Source organism: Apis mellifera, linkage group LG10 (genome assembly GCF_003254395.2).
Source record: "Apis mellifera strain DH4 linkage group LG10, Amel_HAv3.1, whole genome shotgun sequence".
NCBI lineage: Eukaryota > Metazoa > Arthropoda > Insecta > Hymenoptera > Apidae > Apis > Apis mellifera.
This window is the reverse complement of record NC_037647.1, coordinates 6,983,680-7,007,071: the sequence shown is the minus strand read 5'-3', so window position 1 is coordinate 7,007,071 and position 23,392 is coordinate 6,983,680. Positions and strand designations below refer to the sequence as shown.

Here is a 23,392-nt window from a genome sequence, read left to right as displayed (position 1 = left end):
GGAATTGAAACAATCGATAACGATGGAAAATCGTGGCGACAAATCACGCGTCTTATCTTTCCAAAAGATTGTCTCGCTTTCTTCTCCATCGTCTCGTTACAACAATTTCAATAAGTTCTAATTTCCAAGTTAAAATTGTCGCTTCGATTTTAATTAAAAAATTTTTCTTCATGTACAGTTGCTTCAGCTTCGAAGTTGGGAGAAGAAAAGGAGAAATTCATTATCGCGTAGGGATTTTTCTTGCAAGCAAGCAAGGAGATAGGAGAGCGAAACTCCGTCCGCGATGTTAGAAGTTAAAACGCAGCAACTCGAATGCGTGGGTTGATAAAGCAGCCGCCAAGCAGTCTAGCATTCTCCCCGGCCCACCCGCCTCTGTACCCGTCCTCTCTCCAAGGAATCTCGCCCCCTTCTTCCACCCTTGCGGTGGAAGGCTCGTCTGCCTTGGCTCCGGCCGTCTGTCAACTTTGTCATTCACCGTTTCATCCCCGGTGAGCTTCACCCCTTGCGCCACGCATACGTGCACGCATGCGAGTAAACAGCCCCGCCGACACTTCCACCACCCTTTTTTCTCTCCTCGTTAATTACATGTCGCTAATTGTGCGTTATCCACTGCATCGAACCGCGACCTTTTCAGTTTTATTTTCCTCCCCCTCCTTTTTTTCGCATTCTTCCGCCGAATGCGATCTCGAATATGTCCCCCGATTCTCACGATTTTTCTTCCGAGCGTCGACGAAACTTAAGAAATTCGAGAATTAAAAAGAGAGAGAGAGAGATTGGAAGAAAAATTTCTCAAGTTGTTCCTTTTTCGCGTAAATAAGGTAGAAGAAGGGAGTGGCGGTTGAATGGAGAACGAGCACTCCAGGAAATTACAGTCGGCGATAAAGTTGACGGATCCCTCCCCGTTTTCGCCCGTTTCCTTCCATCACCGAAAAAAAGAGAAAAAAAAGGAAGAAATTTCTGATTTATCTTGCCACGACGTTTAGCCGGTAGAAAGCCGCCGCCCGTTTTCCTTTTTTATCTCGGCTCCCTTCGCGAGCAGCTCCGGAGCAGCTTTCATTCAAACTCCGCTCCGCGTCCTTCGCGGTGCTCTCGCGATACCATCTCGATCTCTCGTCGCGCTCGAGAGATCGCGGGTGTGTGCCCCCTCCGGAGAGATCTTTCCCTCGAAATCTCTGCCCTCTTCGTCCCAGAGAACAATAACTGGCCTGGTACTGGAGGTGGCGTCGTGCGAGAAAACCTTCCTTGTTTCTCATTTTCACGCTCCCCAAACACCCCCTCCCTATCGGTTCACCCTCCATTTATTTTTTCGACATCGCTGCGCGCACACATCGCTTCTTTCGACCATGTACACGAAATCGTCGATATATATAATACTTTTGGAAAGTTCGTTTTAAAAGTTGATGCAATAGAATTCGAATAAATATATAAGATAATAAGGTGCTACGATTGGAATTTATTTTATACTTATATGATAAATAAGTCTCGGCATTTTTGTACCTACGTTTTGCTAATATAATAAAAATAATAATCACTTTTTTAATCGCATGTAGAGGATTAATGTTGCTCGATATACGATCAAAATCGAGTATGCAAATAAATTCGATACACGTGAACGAATGCAAATGTACGTACAAACGAATCACGCTGTATTTTTCAACTTTGACAGCGTGAAATTTATTTGAGAAACAAAAAAAAAAAAAATTACAGAAAAATCCTCGTCACCTTAATATCTTATAATTTTCCTTTCCTTCGAGGAATAGTTCAAGATCGTCGAATCAGACGATCTAAACCGTTACTAACTATCAATTCTTGGAACCGATATAAAATTACGATGATCGAGTCACGATCAAAACCATTCTTCCTTCTCTCTCTCTTCTCCCCTCATTCGGTTCCAACACCATCATTATATTAATAAATGCAAACGATCGAAGATCTGAGTGCACCGCATGGCATGAATGATGAATAATCGTTGGCTAACGCCGCGAAACAAAACGCGCAATAAACAATTACGCGGAATTTTTCGAAAAATAAAGTTTCTCTCTTTTTCTCTCTCTCTCTATATTTCGCAGTTGAGACAGTTTAATTAATTAGTCGAGGAATCCGCGTGATTTCGAAGCGGATGCAGGAAACGGCCATCACAACTGCGTGCAGTGCGTGCCGCCGTACGTCGGTAGATGTGGGACAGGAAGTTTCCGCTCTGTTCGAATTCGTCGAACGACTGTTGCCGGTATCTAGAATTCTCGCGGATGTAAGCCTTCACGTGATGGCCGTCACTTTGAATTTATGGTTGGCGTACGATACGATAAGTAAGGATATAAACGGGAAAAATATGATTCTCTTATGTGTGTTAAAAGTGTGTTGTCGAGTAGTTGTAAAATATAGTCGACAGTGTAACGTTAAAAAGTGGTACTGTAATTTTCTCGTAGAGAGAGAGAGAGAAAGAGAAAAGTCACGAAAGTCTCGTGACCGCCTCTCTATCTTTCTCTCTCTCTCTCTCTCGTACAAAGTTTCTTTGGATTATTAAACCGCTTCGATGATAATTCGCAGGTACGAGTGGACGTGTATGAATGATAGTAATTTCGTTTCGAGACGAGCGTATCGAACAAATGTTGCCGAGCACCACGATCCGATAGAAGAAACAGCCTGTTTTAATTTTCCAACTTGTTACCTAACTTTTTACGACGGCACGACGGCGAAATTCATCTTTTCCTCCCTCCGTGAAACACGCACGAAAATTAGTTAAGAACATATGGCGACCAGAAGAAGAACATATCCACGGAAGTGTAAAAACTGCGAAGTGTTTGTGACACACATTTGAATTCTCTTTCACGAAAAAGTAAGGGACGCGTTCACAGTATACAGCGTACAGAAGACAGCTTATTATTGAATTGAAAAACGAGGACGGTGTTAACGTCACCTTTAACTACCTTCATCGAGGATAAAAACGTTTTACGATCCAAGGAATCATTCTAAGCGCGGAGGGAGCGTTGTATCTATCAATTCCATCTCGGACGTGTACACCTCCCCCCTCCTTTTCCTCCTCCCATAAAACGCGTTCCCTCTTTCCCCATCGATTCCTCTTCCTGTCGATTTCAGTTTTCCTTGCAACTTCCATCGTTTCCAGTTTCGCAACGCAAAATGCCTCGAATACGAGCCAGCTACGCGTGACTTTGATACACTCGCAGGAACAGATAGGTATTCAAACGAATAGAAAACCAGTATTTCTACTATTGCGAGTAGAGGAAAAAGATTGGACAGAAATTGGAATTCAATGGACGAAGGAATCGCGTACATCCCGTCGAACAAGATGTTGGACACGAGAGAAGGATAGTTTTAGAATTCCTTCGGTTCTTTCAGATACGTACATCGTGATGGAAGAATACCCGTTAAAAAAAAAACGATAACCAACCACAACGTAATTTCTACTACATCGATCGATCCACGGATTCGACGAGGGGGTCGTCTGATGGTGATCTCGGCCGGGTTCGAAGTTTCGCGGGTGGAGAACGCGCGGATGCGACCAACCGTCCGATCCCAGGGTCGATGGACATCGACACTGTGTTGCGTAAAGTCGAAACGCGCGACTGCACGCCGCTGACACATTATCTGATTGCGCTGAATTCAGTCCGCGTTCGTTCCTACCACTACTAATACTAATACTACCACTGTTCTATCCAGGAAGTGACGTCAGAGATCGCATATCGAGCACGGCACCTCGATCAGGATTTACGCTCCATCCTATCTAGACTTTGTTCTCCCTTTGACTCGTTCAAAATTTTTTTTTGAAAAAAAGAATCACATTTTTAAAAAGACGATTTTTTATAAATTTTAAGGCAGTAAGGGAAAGGTTTGAGACGATTTGCACTGAGCTTGAAGTTCGAGAATTCGGACCAAGGGTGGAATCGATCCCTTCTCTCTCTCTCTCCCTATTTCGGATATCGTTCGAGTCACTGTTATTACGAATTCCCCCCTCTGTTAACACGAGACAAGCCGTTTCTCCGACGTCGTCGTCGGAGGATCCCAATCGACGTCGGGTCTGATGATAGGCTGGAAGAAGGACGGCATCCCTCGTAACGTCGAGACGCGGATTAGACCATCTGCGGTTTGCAATTGGCCGCGGCTCGTCAGGCAAATAACAAGCCCGTGAACAGACGCGATTATATCGCGCACGTATCAAACACGTGTACGTACGTGTAACACCTCGATATTGTATCCACAAACGTTCATCCACGGTCATCCCGATCATCGGTCGAGATCGACTCTTTATGCATTTCCACCTCGTCTCGATCCTCCTTCCTTTCCTCCATTATTCTAAACACACGCACACACACACACACGCGCGCGCGCGCGCATAAAAAAAAAGAAATTCTCGTTTCACCGTTCCGATCATCACCATCATCCACGGTTTCGTTTCGTTCCACGCTATTCCACGAATGGATTTTCAATTAACCCTTCGACTTTCCTTCGACTTTCATCTCTCCCCTCCCCAAAATCTTGTTTCTCGTATCTCGTTAAAAATTTAATAAAGAAGCAACGGGGAAGGAGGGAAATCTTGCGATAAGTTCTCGCGCAAGATAACACAATTTTCCCCGATCGTTGCCGATCGGCCAACACCGGTTTCGTTCATTCAACGGGCACGAGGCCGCTTTCAACGTCCCTTTCCCCACCCCCTCCTCCTCGAATGGCAGACCGCCACGTACGCCGGCGAGATACGTGATTTTCGCTCGCATCCCGGCCAAGCTGGTGTGCGTCTACGTGTACAGAGATACACCTCACCTCTGGCCGGGGTGATCGTTATCGTGATCAACGGCACGATCGTTTAGTTGGCCGTAAATCCCCGCTTCCCACGCGGGAACCACCGCGCGAATGAATATTCCACCCGGGCCCTTTCGGGAGAAGTGGTGTGCCGCGACCTACAGAGAGCGAGGGAAGGGATTTCGTCGACCTACACTCGAGGAACGCTCGTGTGCCGCGTCGCAGGTTTAACACGCGAGCTACGAATACGTAACATCCGTTTTACCTGCGACCGTTTTACCTCCCCTCTCCTCCTCCGTGTGCAACGCGTACATGTGTCGATAGCCTCCGCCCACCCACGCCACATCTCGTACGTAAATTACAGCGCGCGAGAGAAACGATCCCGTTGAAAGGAAGATCGCGAACGTGTACCATTGCGTAACCGTTTGGAAACAAAATTTTTTGAAGAACGATGATTGCACGAGAAGACCTTTGTTCCTTTTTAGGAATTGTTTAATCAGATTCTTTATTTATTTTTTTTTCAAACGCTCTTTAAATTTCATCTTAATGTATCCTCGAAATTGATGATATTTCATATTTTTCATGTTATATGTATAAAAGGATTGAAGGTTTAATCTTGCAACTCTTAAAATTATTTTAATCGGTTATTATCTCCATTCTTCGTTTCACTCGATTCTTGGAAGAATTGCGTATTTCTTCGAAGAAAAATATTGGATCGCGGGTATCCATTCGCGGAAAGTTCATTAATAGCGAAACGCCACTAAATAATTACTACCGGTGAAAAATAGATTTACAACCTGTTGATCGAACGTGACCGAAGAAAGCCTTTACTTTTCCTTTACTATAACCTTACCATAGACAAAGTATTAATACTCGGAAAAGGAATTCTTCTTTATACTGGCGAAGAAGTAAAGAAAAGAAAGGAAAAAAAATTATAAAATAACCGATTTAATTCTAATCCTTCCAATGTCGGAAAAAGCATCGATGCGGCATCGGTGTCCCATAAATCTTGTACGTGTGCGCGTATGCGAGACGCAAATAGAATGCGAAACGAGACGACATCCAAGTATTCTCGATTCGTCGGAATCACTTCAGAACGCGGCGCTGGAGCGTGGCGCGTTATTTACGATCGGGAGTCTGGTTTTAAGTGACGAAACGTCGCCGAAAGGGGGATCGGATGACGCTAATTGATTCCGATCGATACCGCGGTTTCCCGTTGGTTGGCGGAGGCCAGGGGGAAGGACGGATAGGAGGAGAGACGGCGGCGTCGTTACCTGGCCAGAAAAGCTTCCTGGTTTTGCGACTGCACGACGCCTGTCTACGTGCGCGCCGATCCAGTTACTCAATTGCTGCTGCGGTTGCGAAACAAATGGAGGGATTATTGTTTTACTATTCTTAGCCTCTCGAACGAGGGCTCTGGTTACGCGAGAATATATGGAGTTCAGTGCACTTCTCCCGCGGTAGTGTTTTGCCGGAACGGAGAACGACGGACGGAACAACACGTTTCGCGGACGGAGTCTCAAAGGGGAAGGAAAGCGTGGTGCGAATCGGTCCACTGATCCCCGGACAATGGATCTCTGGCGCCAGTCCCCTCAACTTCCGCAAATTAATCTATTTACCGGCCAATTACCAGGTGATAAATCTCGTGAGGAGATGGTTTTCTTTTTTGGAGGGAGAGATTAGAAGACTCGCCCTTATTTTTCTCATTCTGAGCTTGGAAGAATTATCAATTAACCAAGTAATTAACGGGATTTGAAACGATTTCGTCCCTGCCTTCTTTTTGCCTGTTGTAACACACTGAGGAGAGGAACACACTGTTGTTCGTTAATTAGTTATCCAATAACATAAGCTTGCCGCTTTCTCGTGTTACATCCGAGGAATTCCTCTTCTTTTTTTCCCCTCTCTCTCTTTTTCTTTTAAACGCGAATGGAAAGCGTGAAATTTATATCTAGGAAGCTTTCGCGGCCTTCTCTCTATTTTATCGTTACCCTCGCGCATAGAGCTGTTGCTCGCCGTGAGATACTGCTCGGCCGGATACCTGCATAAAGATGAAATCTTACTTTCTCTGATCTATGCGCGCCTCGCGTCCAACGTTACCCGTTCCCCGGCCTGAATTATAGATATTAGCTTGAAATATCGCGTTAATATCTTTGGCGGATCAAAAGTTGAATTATCGGGGAGGGGATTCGCGACAATTGCTCGAAACTTTCTCGTTCTACATGGTGTGTATCGAGGAGGAAAAGAAAAGGAGGAGGAGGGGAGGAGATCTTTCTGTTATTCGAGCCGCGTGGTGGCAACGTGGCGCCGCCACGTATCGAGAAATTTAATAAAAGGCAGTATTTTCCCGGAAATAGGTCGAGAGAGGGTATGATCGCGACTCGAATACCACGCGAAAAAGTCTCTCCCTCTCTCTCTTCTCGACGTTTCTTACGGGGGATTCGTGGGAACCCGTTCGAGCAGGATCGTAAATTTCCTCGGCCGTTCAGTTATCCGCATCCACATATTCCACTTCCTGCCCTAAAACGTCGCCCTTCCCCCTTCTTCCTCGATCGGAATCGCGGCCACTTTTAAAGCGGATCCCGGAATATACCTTGTGTACTCGTACATAAGTCGATGCATTATACTCGAGGAGAAAACTCGACTCGTGACTCGATATATTAAAAAAGCTTGGACACTGGACCATGTATATACATATATATATAAAATATCGAAGGAAGAACTGTCCATTACGAAATTATTATCGACCACAGATGTTCAATGTTTCCACGAGATAATTCAACATCCACGCGGTTCATTCGATAACATCTATCATCGTGGATTAGATACACGTTGCTCACAGTGATGCGAAACTCTACCTGCTCGTCCAGAGAGGGGAAGAGAATATTAGAAGAGGCCGAGATTTTCGAGCGTTTTGCATGGAGGATATTCAAGCGGGATAATTCAGGTGCTAACGACTATTTACGAGATGTCCGATCGTTGGCGAGATGTCTGGTATACGTAGAATGCGGCGACGAATGCGAGGGGTTGCCCATAAAACCCCAACTATCCGATTATGGTTGCGCCGTGCACGCCGCCCGGTTAGGTCGCGTCCATTCTTTTTTACCGTCTTTCATCTTTCACGGCTCCTGAGCAACGGAGAACTTGCCCCGTTCTATACCCGCTCGCTCGCCTTCCTCCGCTCTTTAGTTACGGGGATCACGTCCACTCCGTTCTCAGTATTCGATAGAGACGGTTACGTACGGCAGAAGAAACAGTGTTCCATCACGAACGGAAGAGAGAAGGGGAGGAAGGAGATCGATCGATTCGATTTTCGTTGCAATTATTTCGCGAATATACCAGAGCCTCGTTAAATTATTAATTAATCCTCGCGTTATCCAAGCAATCCAAATTTCGAAAGAATCGCAGCCGAAGGGGAGGGGATCTTGCTGTGTGGCGCGGTTATCTGACTTAATTCTCGTTTCACCGAGTTTTTCGTCGCGCCTTCGCGTTCCTCGAGAACCCTTTCACCAGATTAATCAGAGAGCGTTGCTCGTTCGAGGAGGAATTTAAAATTCGATAGGAATCGATGGATCCGCTCGAGGCTACGGGAGAACTTAACGTTTCCCCGGCTTTTACGCGTATCCTTTAATAATACTCGTGCGCTCGGGTGGTGGGATGGTTCCGAGCGGACAATTAATTTTAAACGAAGAAGCTCGAATAGATAGGTGGGTCTCTAGGTAGGAGAAGTTGTAAACTTGTACTCGGATAAGAAATCCTGTTATACGTCCGTGCTACTTAATGGAAAGTATATTAATTGACAAGGGAAGAATGAAAGGGTTGGTCGTGGTCGTGCCCCATGGCGGAAGGCTTAGAGTTGGGCACAAAAGACTTATCGACTTTCCATCCAATCAACGTCACAGGCAAAACTGTTCATTAACGTAAGACACGCCCCGCCGCTTGTTACAGCAACAGACCGCCATGATATGACACTGGATTGAGAGGAAGAGCGTGCAACCGACGACCAACCACCATGAGGAAGTTACTGCAGTTTTTGGCGGTGATATTGTTGGGTGTCAATGCCAGGCGGACGGACGCCGACGCCCCTGTCGACGACGTTTACGGTGGTCAGCGTCGTGGCTCCCTTCACAAGTCTAATTACAACAACAACAACAACAATGGGAACAACAATTACAATTCTCAGCTGAACTCGCCCTATCTCCCGTACCAGCAGCCCAGGGAAAGAAAGCCGAACATAGTGCTGATTCTTACGGACGATCAGGATGTCGAACTCGGTTGGTCACTTTCTTATTTTCTTATCTGTCCTCTTTCTTTCTATTCTACAGTCTCGTCTTTTAGCTTCCTTTTCTTAAAATCTTCCATATTACGAACAATTTTTCTCAATTTAAAGTTTAGAGATCATTTTTTTTTAATTAATTCAAGGACGAATTTATTAGGTTGCTCGTTGAATCAAGTAGATATATCGGTTATCAGGAATAAACGTTTTCATTTATCGTTTTTAATTATTATCTTTCGAGCATATACCTAATAATTCCGTATCACGAAGATTCTAAATCATCGCGAACGATCGAGAGATACGGATCTAATTAAAAGAATCGATAAAAGATATATACCGAGAGGCGAAATTGAAAATAAAAAGAGAAAAAAAATGGTCGAAAACACGAGGCTCCTCTCTCCACCTCGAGGAAAGATATCCTCCCTCCCTCCCTATCTATCTCTCGATCCTTCCGCCTCGAACACGCTTCTTTTTTCGAAGCTTCTCCTCTGATCGTGTGTTGCGGTTGGTCCAATCCCTCAGGTTCGCTGAACTTCATGCCACGGACCCTAAGGCGAATAAGGGACGAGGGGGCCGAGCTAAGACACGCATACGTGACCACTCCTATGTGTTGTCCAAGCAGGAGCTCGTTGCTGACCGGCCGTTACGTTCACAATCACGAGGTCTTTACGAACAACGACAACTGCAGCAGCCCCCAGTGGCAACGAGATCACGAGCCGCACTCGTTCGCCGCTTACCTGAGCAACGCTGGATATCGTACCGGTGAGTGAGCTCACGATGAACCCGTCTTTTTTTTTTTTTTTTCACCCCTCTCGATGACAGAAACCCCTCACGCTCCGCTCACCCTCCAGACATCGGTCTGGGAGGGGGGAAAAAAAAGAGTCACGCGACCAAAATTCGACCACGTACTCCGTTTCTTTAGAAGAATTCTTTCTCGGCTCGTATTTACTTCGTGGATAATTCAAACGATTCGTGGGTATATATAAATTCCATTCGTGCAAACGTTTTAAATAATGGAACGTTCTATTATCCGATCGCATCTTTATTTTCCTTATTCGTTTATCTGTCTACTGGAGGTAGAATTTAATTGGAAATTAACGTTGGTTACACGAACACGAGTTTCATTGAAACTATTGAAATATTTAAACCCGATTTAACACGGAGAAATTTAACTGCTTATTAAAATTGCGCCCGAAAAAACTTTCTCGGGGATTTTTATCCTCGTTTTCGAATGTTATCGAGATATCTTAGACTTAACGCACAATAATGGCAAGTCGCGAGTTGGTTGACCCGTCAGATATCCTCTCGGAACCATAGAGAATCTTGCTACTTTCAATTGAAACGCAACTTATACGCTAACTCGTCTCGCTCGTAATTGGAGTCAAGTACGTTCGACGCGATAAATCCTCGTTGCATAAGCAATTACCGCAAGCAATTACCGCATCGAGGCAACACGACGACTATAACGTTGAGATTTTTTTCAATTGGCGCCAATATAAGGTCGAGAACCTCTTCGCGTCTTTTGTAAACCCGCAAAAAAAAAAAAAAAGAAAAACGCATAAAAATGTTACGTCCGAGTGACGAATGGCGATTGCAAAAATTCCTAGAGAGAAGGAGAGAGAGAGAGAAAGAGAGAGAGAAAGGTGTCACGACGAAGATGTTTGCAATCTGTTTCTGACACGCATCGAGTTTCATCACGCGACTATCATCTTCGTTCCTCCGCACGCGGGAATAATAATTCGACTCGGCCCCCGCGAATACTGCAACGGATTCCCGTACAAAATTTCTCGAGATCGTTGTTGTCGGCCCTTCGCTCCGCAATTGTCCGCTCTTCCCCTTGCGTATCCACGGGCGAATTTTGGCCTGTTGCTGAGGGAGGAGAGGAGGGGGCACGAGAAATGTGATCAGAGGGAGGGAAGCTCCACCAGCCGAAAACGGTTGCAACATGTTGGGTCGGAGAAGAGCAATCGTTGGCCTCGATCGATCATCGGGGGAACAATAATTCAGGAACCAGAACGGGACGGTTCGAGTGCGGATGAATCGCGAACGGTGCATCGATTGTTTGCATTGTTCGCTTGGGTTGCATGTGCGTGGCCCTCGTCTGCATCGTCGCGATGATGCATCCCCCGATGGATCGAGAGGAGGCTCGATACAATTTGCCAACGAGTATCGGGGAAAGGGGAGGAAGGGTTGGGATGGGCGGGTTGCTAGAGTTCTCGTCTGGGATTTTTTTTCTTTCTTTCCCCCTCCCCCCACCTCTTTTTGAAAGGACGGCCGACGATGATCGGGAACGAGCGATTAGAGGATGAATCGAACGCATCCCCGACGTTAACCGAGGCAATCTCGCGTTCGATTCGTGGCATAAATGGATCAAGGATGGAATATGGCGTGCGAATACTATATATCGACACCTACGGTCTCTTTCTCTTTTCTTTTTCGATGAATTTCACCGAAGGCGGTCGGTGAATTATCCGCCACGGATCGGCCGGTAAGGTTTCAGGGGAGCGTTGGAGGCTTCTCATCATCAGCTGCAGCTGTTTACAGACACGTTTCTTTTTTTTTTTGCGGGGCTGAAAGCGATCCCGCCGCGCTTTTCGAGTGTCTCGAGATGAATCGATTTCGCGGCAACAGCCGGGGATTTCGGAGCCCGAAGGGAATGCGATCTACGTTTCTACGGTGTTTCGCGCGCGATGTTCCCCTTGCGTTGTGACGAGTGGAATGCTGCTCGATTCGTCGATAGAATTTGGAGAATCCTGATCGGAGCGGAATAGCGAGATACTACCTTGCCAGGGTATAATAATTCTTCGCCTCTCGCGCGAAAACGCGAGAGTTGGAGAGATAATTTCGAGTGGAGTTGGCTCGAGATAATACGTTCGAGTTTCAAAAGCGAGCCGAGTTTTTAGGAAAGTGTTTTGAAACGGGGGGAGAACACTCGTAATTTCCAGAGGGAGAGGAGGAGGAGGAGACTTTCCGCCCCGCTAACTGATTAAACTTTTATCTTTCTAGCCTACTTTGCCCAACACTTATCTCCCGAATCTCGGGGACTTACCTTCCAATTACGGCCGGGATTACTTTACGCCACTTTGCCTTTCGCGGATTCATTATGTAAGAAATTACAACCGGTGGTTACCCGTTTTATAGACTTAATGCGACGATTTAATAAGCAATTTAAGTATCGAGGGAAGGTTCGCGATAAGGGGACAGCAGGCTGAGAGCAATCACCGTCGTTGTGTATACCTGTCCCCGTGCGTTTATTCGTTTCGTTCGTGTTTCGTTTCTGGACGCCACGGTTCCTTCCCGCCATGCCTATTTCGAGAGACATGCAAATTACCTGAGACAGACGTTACTCTCCTACGGAGAGTCGTATATACCTCTCTCGTACCTTTCTAAAAATACTTTTCTCGGAAAGAATTAAAAAAAAAATTAAATCGCATAAACTCGAACGAAGAAGGTGAAATGGTGAATTCCATTCGTGTTCTATCAGAAAGGAAAAAAGGAATAATAATAACGTTAAATCCATGGAAAACTACGAAGAATTCTTTCAAACGATCCACGCGGAACACACGCAGGATCTCGGTAAATTAGAACCTTGTATTTCAGACGCGTGCATAGATTCCGCAAGATATTGTTGAAGACTCGTATTCGAATTCTTTCCACGAAGCTGGTGTTCGTGGTCGTCGATCACCAAGACCAAGGAGGGAGGCACGTAACAAAAAGGGATCACGAGAGGAGAAACAAGGTGAGGAGGAGACAAAAATCTTCTCACGATCGTGACAGTTCGACCCTTCGACGGAGAAGACAAGCTCCTGTTGGAGGAATCCTTGGAGCTCCTATCTCCTCTTCCTCTCCCTTTGTGCCACGATGAAAACAGCGTCCGACACGATCACACTCCTCTCGTCCTCCCTCCGTATTTTCCTCTTGTTCCATCCTGCCTGCCTTCCTCTCCACGTTACCAGCTTCTTCTCTCCGCGTACGACCATATTCGAGAAGGTAGGACGTTGCACCCTGAAAGCGGCCAGGTTTCACAGTCTTTTAAGCACTGTCCACATCCGCCAAGGGATATTGGCGACCTTCCAAAAATTTCGCCACGCATAGGTCCACGCTTCCGTAATCCACCGTGGTTAAAACGAGAGTCTCCTCTCGCCTCCATTAATTATCCGCACGATTATTTTCTTCCCGGTGGATCTCCTCTTCGAGATCTCGATAAGCTTGCGAAACGATGCGCACAACGGAGACACTGTTGACTCTCCCGAGGATAGAAACATTGCTGACTCTGTTACATTCCGGTAGCACGGGGAAAAAGCGGGAGAATTAATCAATTTACTCCCGTCAGATGCACACCGCACGAGATACCCTCCCGTGGACACAGCTATCCATTTTCAATGAAACGAGTTCAAATTACGCGGGCATTAAACAAACCCTCGATCCGGTTTGTTCCTGTTTTTCTCCTTCCTTTTCTCTCTCTCTCTTCGAAAATTAAGAACCTGTTATTTTCATCGAAAGAGAATCTTCTTACTTTCCTCCACGCAGAATCGCGAAGACGAAACGAGAAAAGAGAAACGAAGGAGGAGGAAAAGGAGAGAAGACTCCTCTCTCCTTCTCTCCCTTTCAGGGTGGGTTCGCCAATAGGCCCCTAGGAATAATTACGAGGCATGAGCCGCGACGAGCGTGCCTGCCGATCGCCGCCACCGAAGAGAAAACACGCCACCAGATAGAAAGAGAACTGGTTTCGTTATCGCCGTCTGTTGCTTGCGTTCCGAGTGTCCCTGACCAGAATACCGAGGCTGGCGGGCCGGGCGACAAATTTTCCTCGCTATCTTCGCAAGAGGATCTTGTCACGCGCGCATACGTTAGGCCGACCTCACCTTTAGGCCGCGTTCGAGACCCCCGCGTCGTTGTCCGACGGGCGTGAAACTAGGCCTGAATTTGCCGATGCTAATTAGGTCCGAGAACTAGGCCTCCCTCCTCCACACGTTTCTCCCGCGAGAAAATTTGCGGCGTGCATCTTGGCACGAGCGCGTGATACATCGTGTATTTATTCAACGTGTATTAAAGAAGAGGTCCATCTTTATCAAGATTCGAATTCCGACGATATTTTTATATCTTTTCTGAGCTTTTGGAATATCGAGTTGCGGAAGACGTGTATCTTTTCTGAGCTTTTGGAATATGGAGTTGCAGAAGACAAGTGTGTTAAATGAGAAAAGAAAGAAAGAAGGAAGAAGAAAAATAACAAAGAAGATATTTCATGGAAGATACGAGAGTTGCTCAGAGAGTTGTTTTAATAACGTTGGAGAGTTTTGCACTCGAGTATACTCGCATAAGGCATAAAGGTTAAGGTTGGAAAGGAGAGGAGAGGCCGAGGTACCGGTTGCGTTTCTCCCAGTTCGTTTCGTCGTGTTATTCGATTCTTCGAGTCTCGTAGCCTCCCTCGAAGGTCGAATTTCAACGGGAGAAAGAGAGAAAGAGAGAAAGAGAAGGAAGGGAAGGGGAAGGAGAAGGGGGAGGAGATTCGCGATCACGAGACCCACGCGACACGACCTTCGTCCCTCCCCACCGACAATCGATTCCGCGTCTTTATTAAAGGTGTTCCGTACGAGCGCCGCATTATGCCGCGATAGGAAGTACAAATGCGGGAGGCGTAGCCAAGGCAACGGTATTGCCTTCGATTGTTCGACTTGTGGGTGCTCGGTGTCGGCGAATATAAAAACAATGTGCCGTGAACCGCTTTCGTATCGATCCCGGTGATTGAACGATAAACCCCTAGAGGTGTACCTTAGGTCGATCCTTCTAGCATTTTGCTTATCTACGATTTTTCAAGATTCTTTTTTCAACGAATCATTTGGTGATCGATATTACGAACAATCGTGGCTCGATGACAGACCAGACGATGCAGTTTGATTTGAGAAAAGAGACAATTTTGTAAGGATTCTTTGGTTATTATATGGAAGAGAGCTCGTGGATGTCCTTGCGCGTGAACAGCAAGAGCGGTGAACTTCTCTCAAACGCGGCTTTCACCCTCCACCGTAGGTGAAAAAAACCGTGACATTCCTTTCGAAGAGACGAAGTTGACCCTGAGATCTCTTCAATGCATGCTCCATGCACACTCCGATCTTCTCCACCACGGTGCGGGAATTCTTCTTCGAATTCGAGGATGGTTCAGCACGTGGCGCTGCTCTTTTGTTACGTTTCGAAACATTTCGAAAGCATCCCCGCGGAAGGATAAATTACGACCACGTTTCAAAGAGAGAAACGTTGTTCCGTGGGTCGATAAAAATCTGTTAAATCTTGTATTCTTTTTTCTAGAAGGATTGTTTCACGAATAAACACGGGAGAGAAGGTTTCGACAGCGTCTTTACACGCTGTTTTTTTCACTTTACGATGCCCTTTGCCGGCCGCCGGGTATAATGATAAGGCCACACACGCGCCAGGTATAGAGCAGATCCGAGGCGTAGGATAAACCAAAGGACTCGAATCGACTCGGTTCGAAAGTGTTGAAAGTGAGAACGAGCGAGGGAAACACGCCTCGAAGTGGCGCACCTTACGTTCAACCTGTTGTTCATTCGAAATATCGAATACCGTAAAACGAATTCTCGCGACAAAATCGCAACAATTTCGACGAACGCAAAAAAAATGCGCTCCTCGAATCCTTTAACGTAATATAATTAGAAATTTATCGTTTTTCTCTTCGAAAGATTCTTCCAATTTTTATCATTCCAAGCTCCAAAATTCTTCGAATAAGAACGATAAAAGGAAAAAAGAAAATCTTTCCTCTTAATCTATCGTATAATTATTATCGATACGAATTACACGTGTAAAAGTTTCGATATCTTAATAGAAGGCGAGATAGATATTAATGGATGAGCCGCATCACGATGTTCCCTTCATTTTTCTACGCCTGCCCTCTCCCTCGGATCTGCCTTATGCAAATCGAACACGAAGCCGCGACCGACGTGTTATATTTATTAGCCGTTCGTCGCACCTGGATCCCGGTCACGGATTCTCGGAAAGGATATCACGCGACCCGTGTGCGACTAGCTCTGGTTCTCAGGTTTGACGTGCAATGGAGCGCTTTCCAACGTGAAGAAACTGCGAATCGAATGCGCAAGGTGTGTATATATATATAGATGCGTGTGTGTGTGTGTGTGTGTGTGTGTATACGGGGAACGAGACGTTTTTTTTAAAAGTGTTTCATCGGTGAGTGCTCTCGACGAATGGTATGGTTATTAAGTTTTTCTCGGTTAGAACGAATCGTTGTATCGCGTTTTACGGCTTCCAGGAATTTCTCTTTGGCCCGAGGGATGTGTTTTTCCGGGCGGCCGTGTGTCGTGAAAACATTCTTGACAATTAGCGAGTCTTACATTTTATCACGTTGCTCGCGTGTTTCTTGAAAGGTCTAGCGAAAGGTTTGAAAACTCGCTGAACCGTGAACCGTTTCCGTGGACGATTTGTTTCGAACGATTCGACAAATATGCGCGTCGTTATGCGTTTAAAAAGGAACAATTGGAAATTCCGGAGCTCTGTTGAAAAAAATCCGTGATATTGATTCCACATATATAAAATATACGACGCGAATACGCGATTTTACGATGGTAATTTTTAAAATAGATAGTTTGAAATAAATGGAAACGATGAAAATGGAATATGCGATAGTATCTTAAGACGATTCGATCGGTAATAATATATATTCATGACGTTCACATATTCATGAGACGATTCGAACAGTCGATTTAAGAAAAGACTCTCGTCACGCCCCTGTTTCTTCTACAATCCCGTTCCAATAAAACTCGTTATTGCACCCGATGGGAAATCGTGCACCGAACAAACGAAATAACGAATCAAAGAGAAAGAAACCAAAACCTGTACGCTACCTGTTCTCCGTTGGATTCCTCGATTCACTAAAGAACGCGTCTTCTATCGCCACCAACACGATTGTTCGTACGTTTTTTCATCGACCAGCAACACTTGCTCGAAGCCTATCCTTTGATAATACGAATCCCCCCGTACGGTTCCGGGATGTCGTATATGGGAATCGAATAGGTTATTCCCGCGAATCTCGCCAAAGGGATAGGAGATACGAGGGAGGAGGCGTATAGCCGAGTCTCGAATAGATGCCGGTAAACGATACATCGAGTCGCTCCTCCGTAACCCGTCTCATAATTCGCCCAGATACGTGCGTACCCGACTCCCAATAATTTCTGCAAATTCCGTGCCTCGCCTCGGCGCAAACACGCCGTTCTATCATATCCACCAGACAAGGAAAAAAAATACATCCATATATTGGAAACAGATTTCTCATAATACGTAAAAGAGTTTCACCGATGGAATGGAAAGTAAATTTTTAAACCTCGGTTAATAAACTTCTCCTCTATTCGAAAGGGAGTATTTTCGAGGAGCAAGGCCTCGCACGGAAGACGATATCTCTATGACACGCGGCTCTATTCAACCGCGTTAACAACGTGGAGAGAGAGATAGGAAAGTGGAGTGGACCGTTGGTGAGCGGTCCTCCTCGGGAGCAGCGTTATCGGGATTTAGCCAGGTTTGCCGTTGTTGTTGTTGTTGTTGCTCGTTGCTGACGCGGTCGTTACTCTTGCCGAGTTTGGCCGAGTATCTCGTGCCAGCCATTGAATCCCATCTGCATGGACGTGGTGCACGTGACGTAACGCGTTGAAAAAGGACGAGGGATGCGTCGAGAGGTACGTACCGAATATTAAAGAGACACGGAGACGCGTAGAGAGAGAGAGAGGAGGGAGGGGACGGCGTGGTTAACTTCTAATATTAGAATATTTCCCTCGAGTTCGTTAAGCAAGTTGGGCCATAAATGGCCTCTGAACCAGTAGATGTTAACAGCATACGAAGTTCCTCGCGCTCGCCGGTCATTGAAGTACTAACCACGCTTCACGCGGTTTAACTTTGGTAATCGTACGAGGAATTCATTTGCCGTGGCCAACTCGGCTAACTAACCGGCGTTAACCGTAAAAGACAAGTATCAATAAAGAGAGAGATTTACAATGGGGAGAATTTCGCGCTAATCATCGGTCGGTAGTTGGAATTCAGCGTTTCCACGGGTGGAACGCGTTTGAAGTGACGCGAGCCCATCAACCTCCGATGGGGATGGAATTCTTCGCTCCTCTCCCCGCCTGTTTCGGCTGTGAAAAGGTCGCGCGTGCTTCGTGGCACGTAGCTTCTGCCACGGTTTCGCTTGCAGGTGAGATTATCTAAATTTAAATCGCGGCGGACCAACGTGGAAGAGCATTGTTCGTGGCTGCGTCGCGGCTCGAGAGAGGAAGAGAGAGAGGAGAGGAGAGGAGAGGAGAGGAGGCGCCGCCAGTTTTTCGAGTGCTCGCGTGGAGGACGAAGGAAAGAGGAGCGACACGTTGAGGAGGGAAACGAGGGCGGGGGTGAGAAGAAAGAAAGGGAAATGGATAGAGAGAGAGGGAGGAAGCGAGGTCGAAGACGAGTTGGACTAACCCGCAAGCAAGATACACGAGGGTCGCACACATCGCGAGGCGCACAAAAGGGCCCCCACAGATGCAGGTGCAGCTCTGCGGATCGGTGCATTCATTGGACTTTTGCGACCCTTTCTGGGGCCGTCGTCAAAAGACGTGCGACGGTGTCCGTGATTGGGTGGAAACGAACGACACCTTAAGCCTCGCACGCAACGGTCACGGTGTCTTTTCGGGACGTGAACTTCTTCGCGCCTCGCCCCCTCCTCCTCTCTCTCTCTCCTCTGGGATTCCACCACCGGGAGGAAGATTCATCGCGTTTGTTTTACACGCTGGGAAGGGAATAAAGAAATATGGAGAAGAATAAACTTTACACACCCGTCAAGAATTCTCTTCAATAGACATTGTTCCCACTATCTCTGATAGAAATATATACGCGATTCTGATGTGACCATTCAGATCCCCGTACAAGTTCGTACAGGAATACTTGAGAGACGCGAGGACAATGCGTTTACTCGTACCCTCGATTAGCCGTCTCTACTTTGTTGAACGGATTTAAACGGATCTCGCAACACGAGAGTAGTTGTGAACTGCTAATAAGGGAAGGGGATCTATCTCTCTAGTCTCGTGTCTCGTTTAAGAAATGAACAATCGAGAATAAACGAGGAAGAAGACGCGACGTGGAGTGGAGACGTTTGTACCGTTTGTAATAAGACAAATCGGTCCCTATTATTTGCATAATCATGATAACTGCGTAATGACGGTATCAACGCGAGACCAATGTAGCTACCATAAATGTTGTCCGGAGGGCGTTCCTTATGATTAATGCCTTGCGAGGAGGGGGGCGCTTATTAAGCGAGACAATCCAACGAGGAAAAAGTAGAATTATGTATCGAGAAAAGGAGGGGGGAAATTGCATCCTAGCGCTTCTCTCTTTTTCCCTTTTTTTTCGAGAAGAACGGACTTGGAAGAAAATCCGAATAATAACGATGCATCTATGCATCACAGTGTGGATACATATACATATGTATTTGCCCGAGAGAACGAGATCGAAAAGCGAACAGTTCGAAGAAAGCATCCCGACTGGTTTCATCCCGACCGACCGTTTCCTAGAATTTTGCGATTCATCGTTTCTCGAGGATGATCGCTATCCCAGCGAATACCTCGCGTGTCCATCCGATCCATCTCGATCCGTCTCCTCCTCCGTTTCTATCCGGATCATCGCGAAATATTCGACCGCAACGAATCGGGGTCGACTCGGCTCGTTATCGAGCCCAGCTCTCGGTGCATGCGATGCACCCTTAAATCGTGGCGGGCGACGTTTACGAAAATCGTAGAAATCGGGCGGCACGCGAACGGAAGCCGCGATGAAAAGGGGGTTAATACCACGGGTGCACGAAACAGAGCGAAATAATCGGGAGAAGGAGGACCATTAACGATTTGGTTCATCGCGATGCGATGATCCACCCGAACACAAGTCGCGTGCAGCTCACCCTTGTCTAATTCCGCCGTTTGCTAATCGGGGGTACGTAGAGTATGTGCGCGGATCAGCTTTCGTGACTTCGGGAATTCGAAATGATGACGACAAACGTGCTACGAACTTCTTCAAGCTTCAAGTTGGAGAAAGAAGCTTTATACCCTCAGGTTTTGTAAGTATCAGTGATATATAGACACTCGTAGTTTTATTATGAAACCATTGCATGGTAAATGAAAATTTTCGTGTTTTCGAAATTGATTGTAAAAGTATTTCTGTATCAAATATTCTTTGTTTCTTTTTTTTTTTTACGATATTACAAATACGTTTCGAGAAGAGCAAAAATATGCTAGAAATTGGATGTTTTAAAAAGCAAAAAAAAAAATGTTATTTGAAACAAATAATGTCGCTATATGCTTTGTATTATCATCATTATATTCAAACTTTAACTTTTTATCGCGAAAAAAAAACTGAAATTCTTTTATCAAAAATTGCACAAAATATAGAGAAAATCATGCTATCGAAGTCACTTTTTTGAATTATCGCGATATCTCAATCCGTAGCCGAGATATAAGAGCTAGAAGACGGATGTAGAAATTATGAATGGGCCCGCAACCCAGTGTTCTATATTTTTCCTGGAAATGCGTACTATGTTCTTCCAAGAATCGCGTACTACGCTTTTCCAGGAATCGCGACTGTGTCACTTGTCTGCAGTTTGGGATAGGTCAGCGCTACGAGTAAGGGACAAGGACGGAGACAATAAACGATTAAAAATTACCATTCTCTTTACACGACGATATCTCGGCAACCGGAAGTCGTATCGAGATAAACGAAAAGGCGTTTCAAAGGGTAAAGTTGCACGCTTCTAACGATCGTTCGTTCGTTGATAGGAACTCATTATCTTCGGAGTTATAACGGTTTAAAATTTACCTAATTTTAATAGGATCAATCGGGTTTAACGTACGTGTTCAAAAATTGTCTTTTCTTTACACGTCGATATCTTGGGAACCGGAAGTCGTATCGGGATAAACAAAAATACGTTTTAAAGAGCAAACTTCCCTGCTTTCAATAGTCTTTCATCCATTGACTAAATATTCTTACGTTCGAAGCCATAATGGTTTAAAGTTTAATACAAATTACACGATATATCGTAGAATATTGTTTGCAACAATATTACTGATTTAAAATATCCTTTGATTGAACTAAATTTAATCAACTGATTCGAATATAATTGATCTTGATATCTTGCATCATGATAATCTCAACAATATCTTGGAATTACTTCAACCATTTTCTCCTAACGTAAGAAACGATCAAAACTACGGTCTACGCCAAAAATACGAGAGAAAGAGAGAAGAAAGTAGGCCAATTCGAGGGATGACGCAACGTTACCTGTTGCTTCTCGAATTGGCGGACCAATGCTTGCCGTTGTTGCAACGAAAGCGCGGGTAAAAATGCAAAAATAATAGTCGAGACGAGTCTCGATGGCGTTCGATCGTAAAAAGCCGGTACGTAGTCGGCCGAGCCGGTCGATCGGTCCGTCCGACAAAGCGGGACAAAAGGACGAGCCGGAGGAACCGTGATATCCTGGCGCCAGTCGTGGCTCCGCATTCTCCTTTCTCTCTCTCTCTCTCTCTTCTTTCAAACAAAACGAATATCCGGAGAATGGTGGAGCGATCGTCGATGCAACGGATAGATATACACACACACATATATATACACACGTGTTGTAGGCGGGAATATGGGCCAGGCGAAAAATTCACGAAACGGGGGATATCTATCGAGGCAGAAAACCACGGGGACCAAATCTTATTTTCTGATGTTACTCGTTTTCGTGGAATGAAAGCTGCGGCCAAACCTTGCCTGGCCCTGACTTATCGCGAGCCAAAACGTCGAAATGAAAGATGGCTTTGCCGTGGATTGCGGTCACCAATTGGATATTCGGTATTCGTTTCATACGAAGATTAGCGATGATTTAAAAATACGGAGAAAGAGAGAGGAAGAGAGAGGGAGGGAGGGAGGGAGAGAGGGAGATGAATATCGAGATGGGAATACGAAGATGGAGAAGCAATTGCGGGTTTTCGAGGTATGCGCATTTTTAAGAAGCGATGGAATAAGAAATAGCAGAGTATGGCGGGACATTGATTAATTGAAATGACGAAGGGGCAATTAAACTTGGTTACCAGTTGGCCGATCATTATTGTGATCAACGTTCCTCGCATGTGCATCGCACGATAACAATCTAATTGATATTTACGGCTGCCCCAGTGTATCCAGGTATTTTTAGGTTGGACCTAAGTCAGTGTCATGCGAAGGCAACGACCTTAGAGACGTAAGCGTTCTCCTAGCCTCGGAAATATAGACGAAGAATAATCCATATAACTACACTGTGTGCGCGTGTGTATTTAATTCAAGATCGTAAATCTTTCATTCTTTTTTTTTTCTACTTATCGATGATAGATTACACGCCACATTACATCTGCCGTTAAAGCAAGAAAGTTTCGCGCTTCGTGTTCGAAGATAGCAGCCCGCGTTGATCAAATTCGTTTGCCGAAAAGAGCAAGCTCTTAATGTATTCACGGCACGGTACTAGCTAATGAATTTCGAATTATCAATAATTAAAGCGTAATTTTAAACACGGCCCACACCAACACCACGTTAAAGCGACCAGGTCATTTATGCAAATTTTTCGTTCCTTTAAACCAGTTCCGTGAGAAGAAACTATGGTGGTGTCTCCCTTTGAAAGAGAGAAAAAGAAAAAAAAAGAAAAGAAAAGCGAGCCAGATAATATCTGGCCGCGGACGAATCGAGCGAATTTCTTCAAACTACGTCGCTAATTAATCCGCAACTACTTTTTTTCTCTCCTCCACTTCGCTAGCATCCCATCGCAGAAGAAATCAGGTCGAACATCCGCTCCGAACTCCTTCTCTCTCTTTCTTTCTCTCTCTCCCGACACATCGCAGGAAACGTCAGCTCGCGTGATCGCCGCTCGACTCATTTTTAAAACCATCCCTGACATTTAAAATTGAAATGTTCTTCCTTTTCCCTCTTTCGACCTATCCAAGTCTTCTCTTCCTCCCTTTTCTTTTTTTTTTTAGATACAAAACGACGAGCTGTTCAAATTTCTTTGGGAAAGGGAGACGAGTTCCGAGAAACTCTATCACTCGGAAAGGAGCCGAAAATTTCATTAAAAAGTCCCGTTGTTAAGGGAAGGAGGCGAGACACGAGTCTAATTGCGAGAGGATTTCAAAGAGGATTCGCGACGTTAACGACTCGTCCACTGACCCGTATATACGCGTCCCGGATAAGGACGAATTTTCGCCCTCGATGTGGCCGCAAGCCACCCATCCAACCGAGATTTACCGTCCTTTATATTTAGCATCGAGAAAGGCGGCCCTTTATTGAGACGTCATCGGTTAACGCAAAACGAGAGTAATGCGATTGGCC

General features: G+C 45.6%; 1 protein-coding gene across 5 annotated transcripts in view; it reads left to right on the top strand.

Moving 5' to 3' along the window:
• The window catches only part of LOC410233 (extracellular sulfatase SULF-1 homolog), a 70,351-nt gene that overhangs the window by 29,721 nt on the left and 17,238 nt on the right, over window positions 1–23,392 (top strand). For 3 of the 5 annotated variants that reach the window (XM_016914366.2, XM_006562788.3, XM_016914364.2), the window contains exons 2-3: window positions 8,701–9,026; window positions 9,551–9,790. In XM_016914366.2, coding sequence (XP_016769855.2) covers window positions 8,765–9,026; window positions 9,551–9,790 — 502 coding nt within the window. In that variant the 5' untranslated portion in view covers window positions 8,701–8,764. Of the gene's footprint in view, window positions 1–268; window positions 489–5,755; window positions 6,389–8,700; window positions 9,027–9,550; window positions 9,791–23,392 lie in introns of those variants that run through there. The other 2 variants (XM_026443208.1, XM_016914367.2) reach the window with 2 other exon arrangements.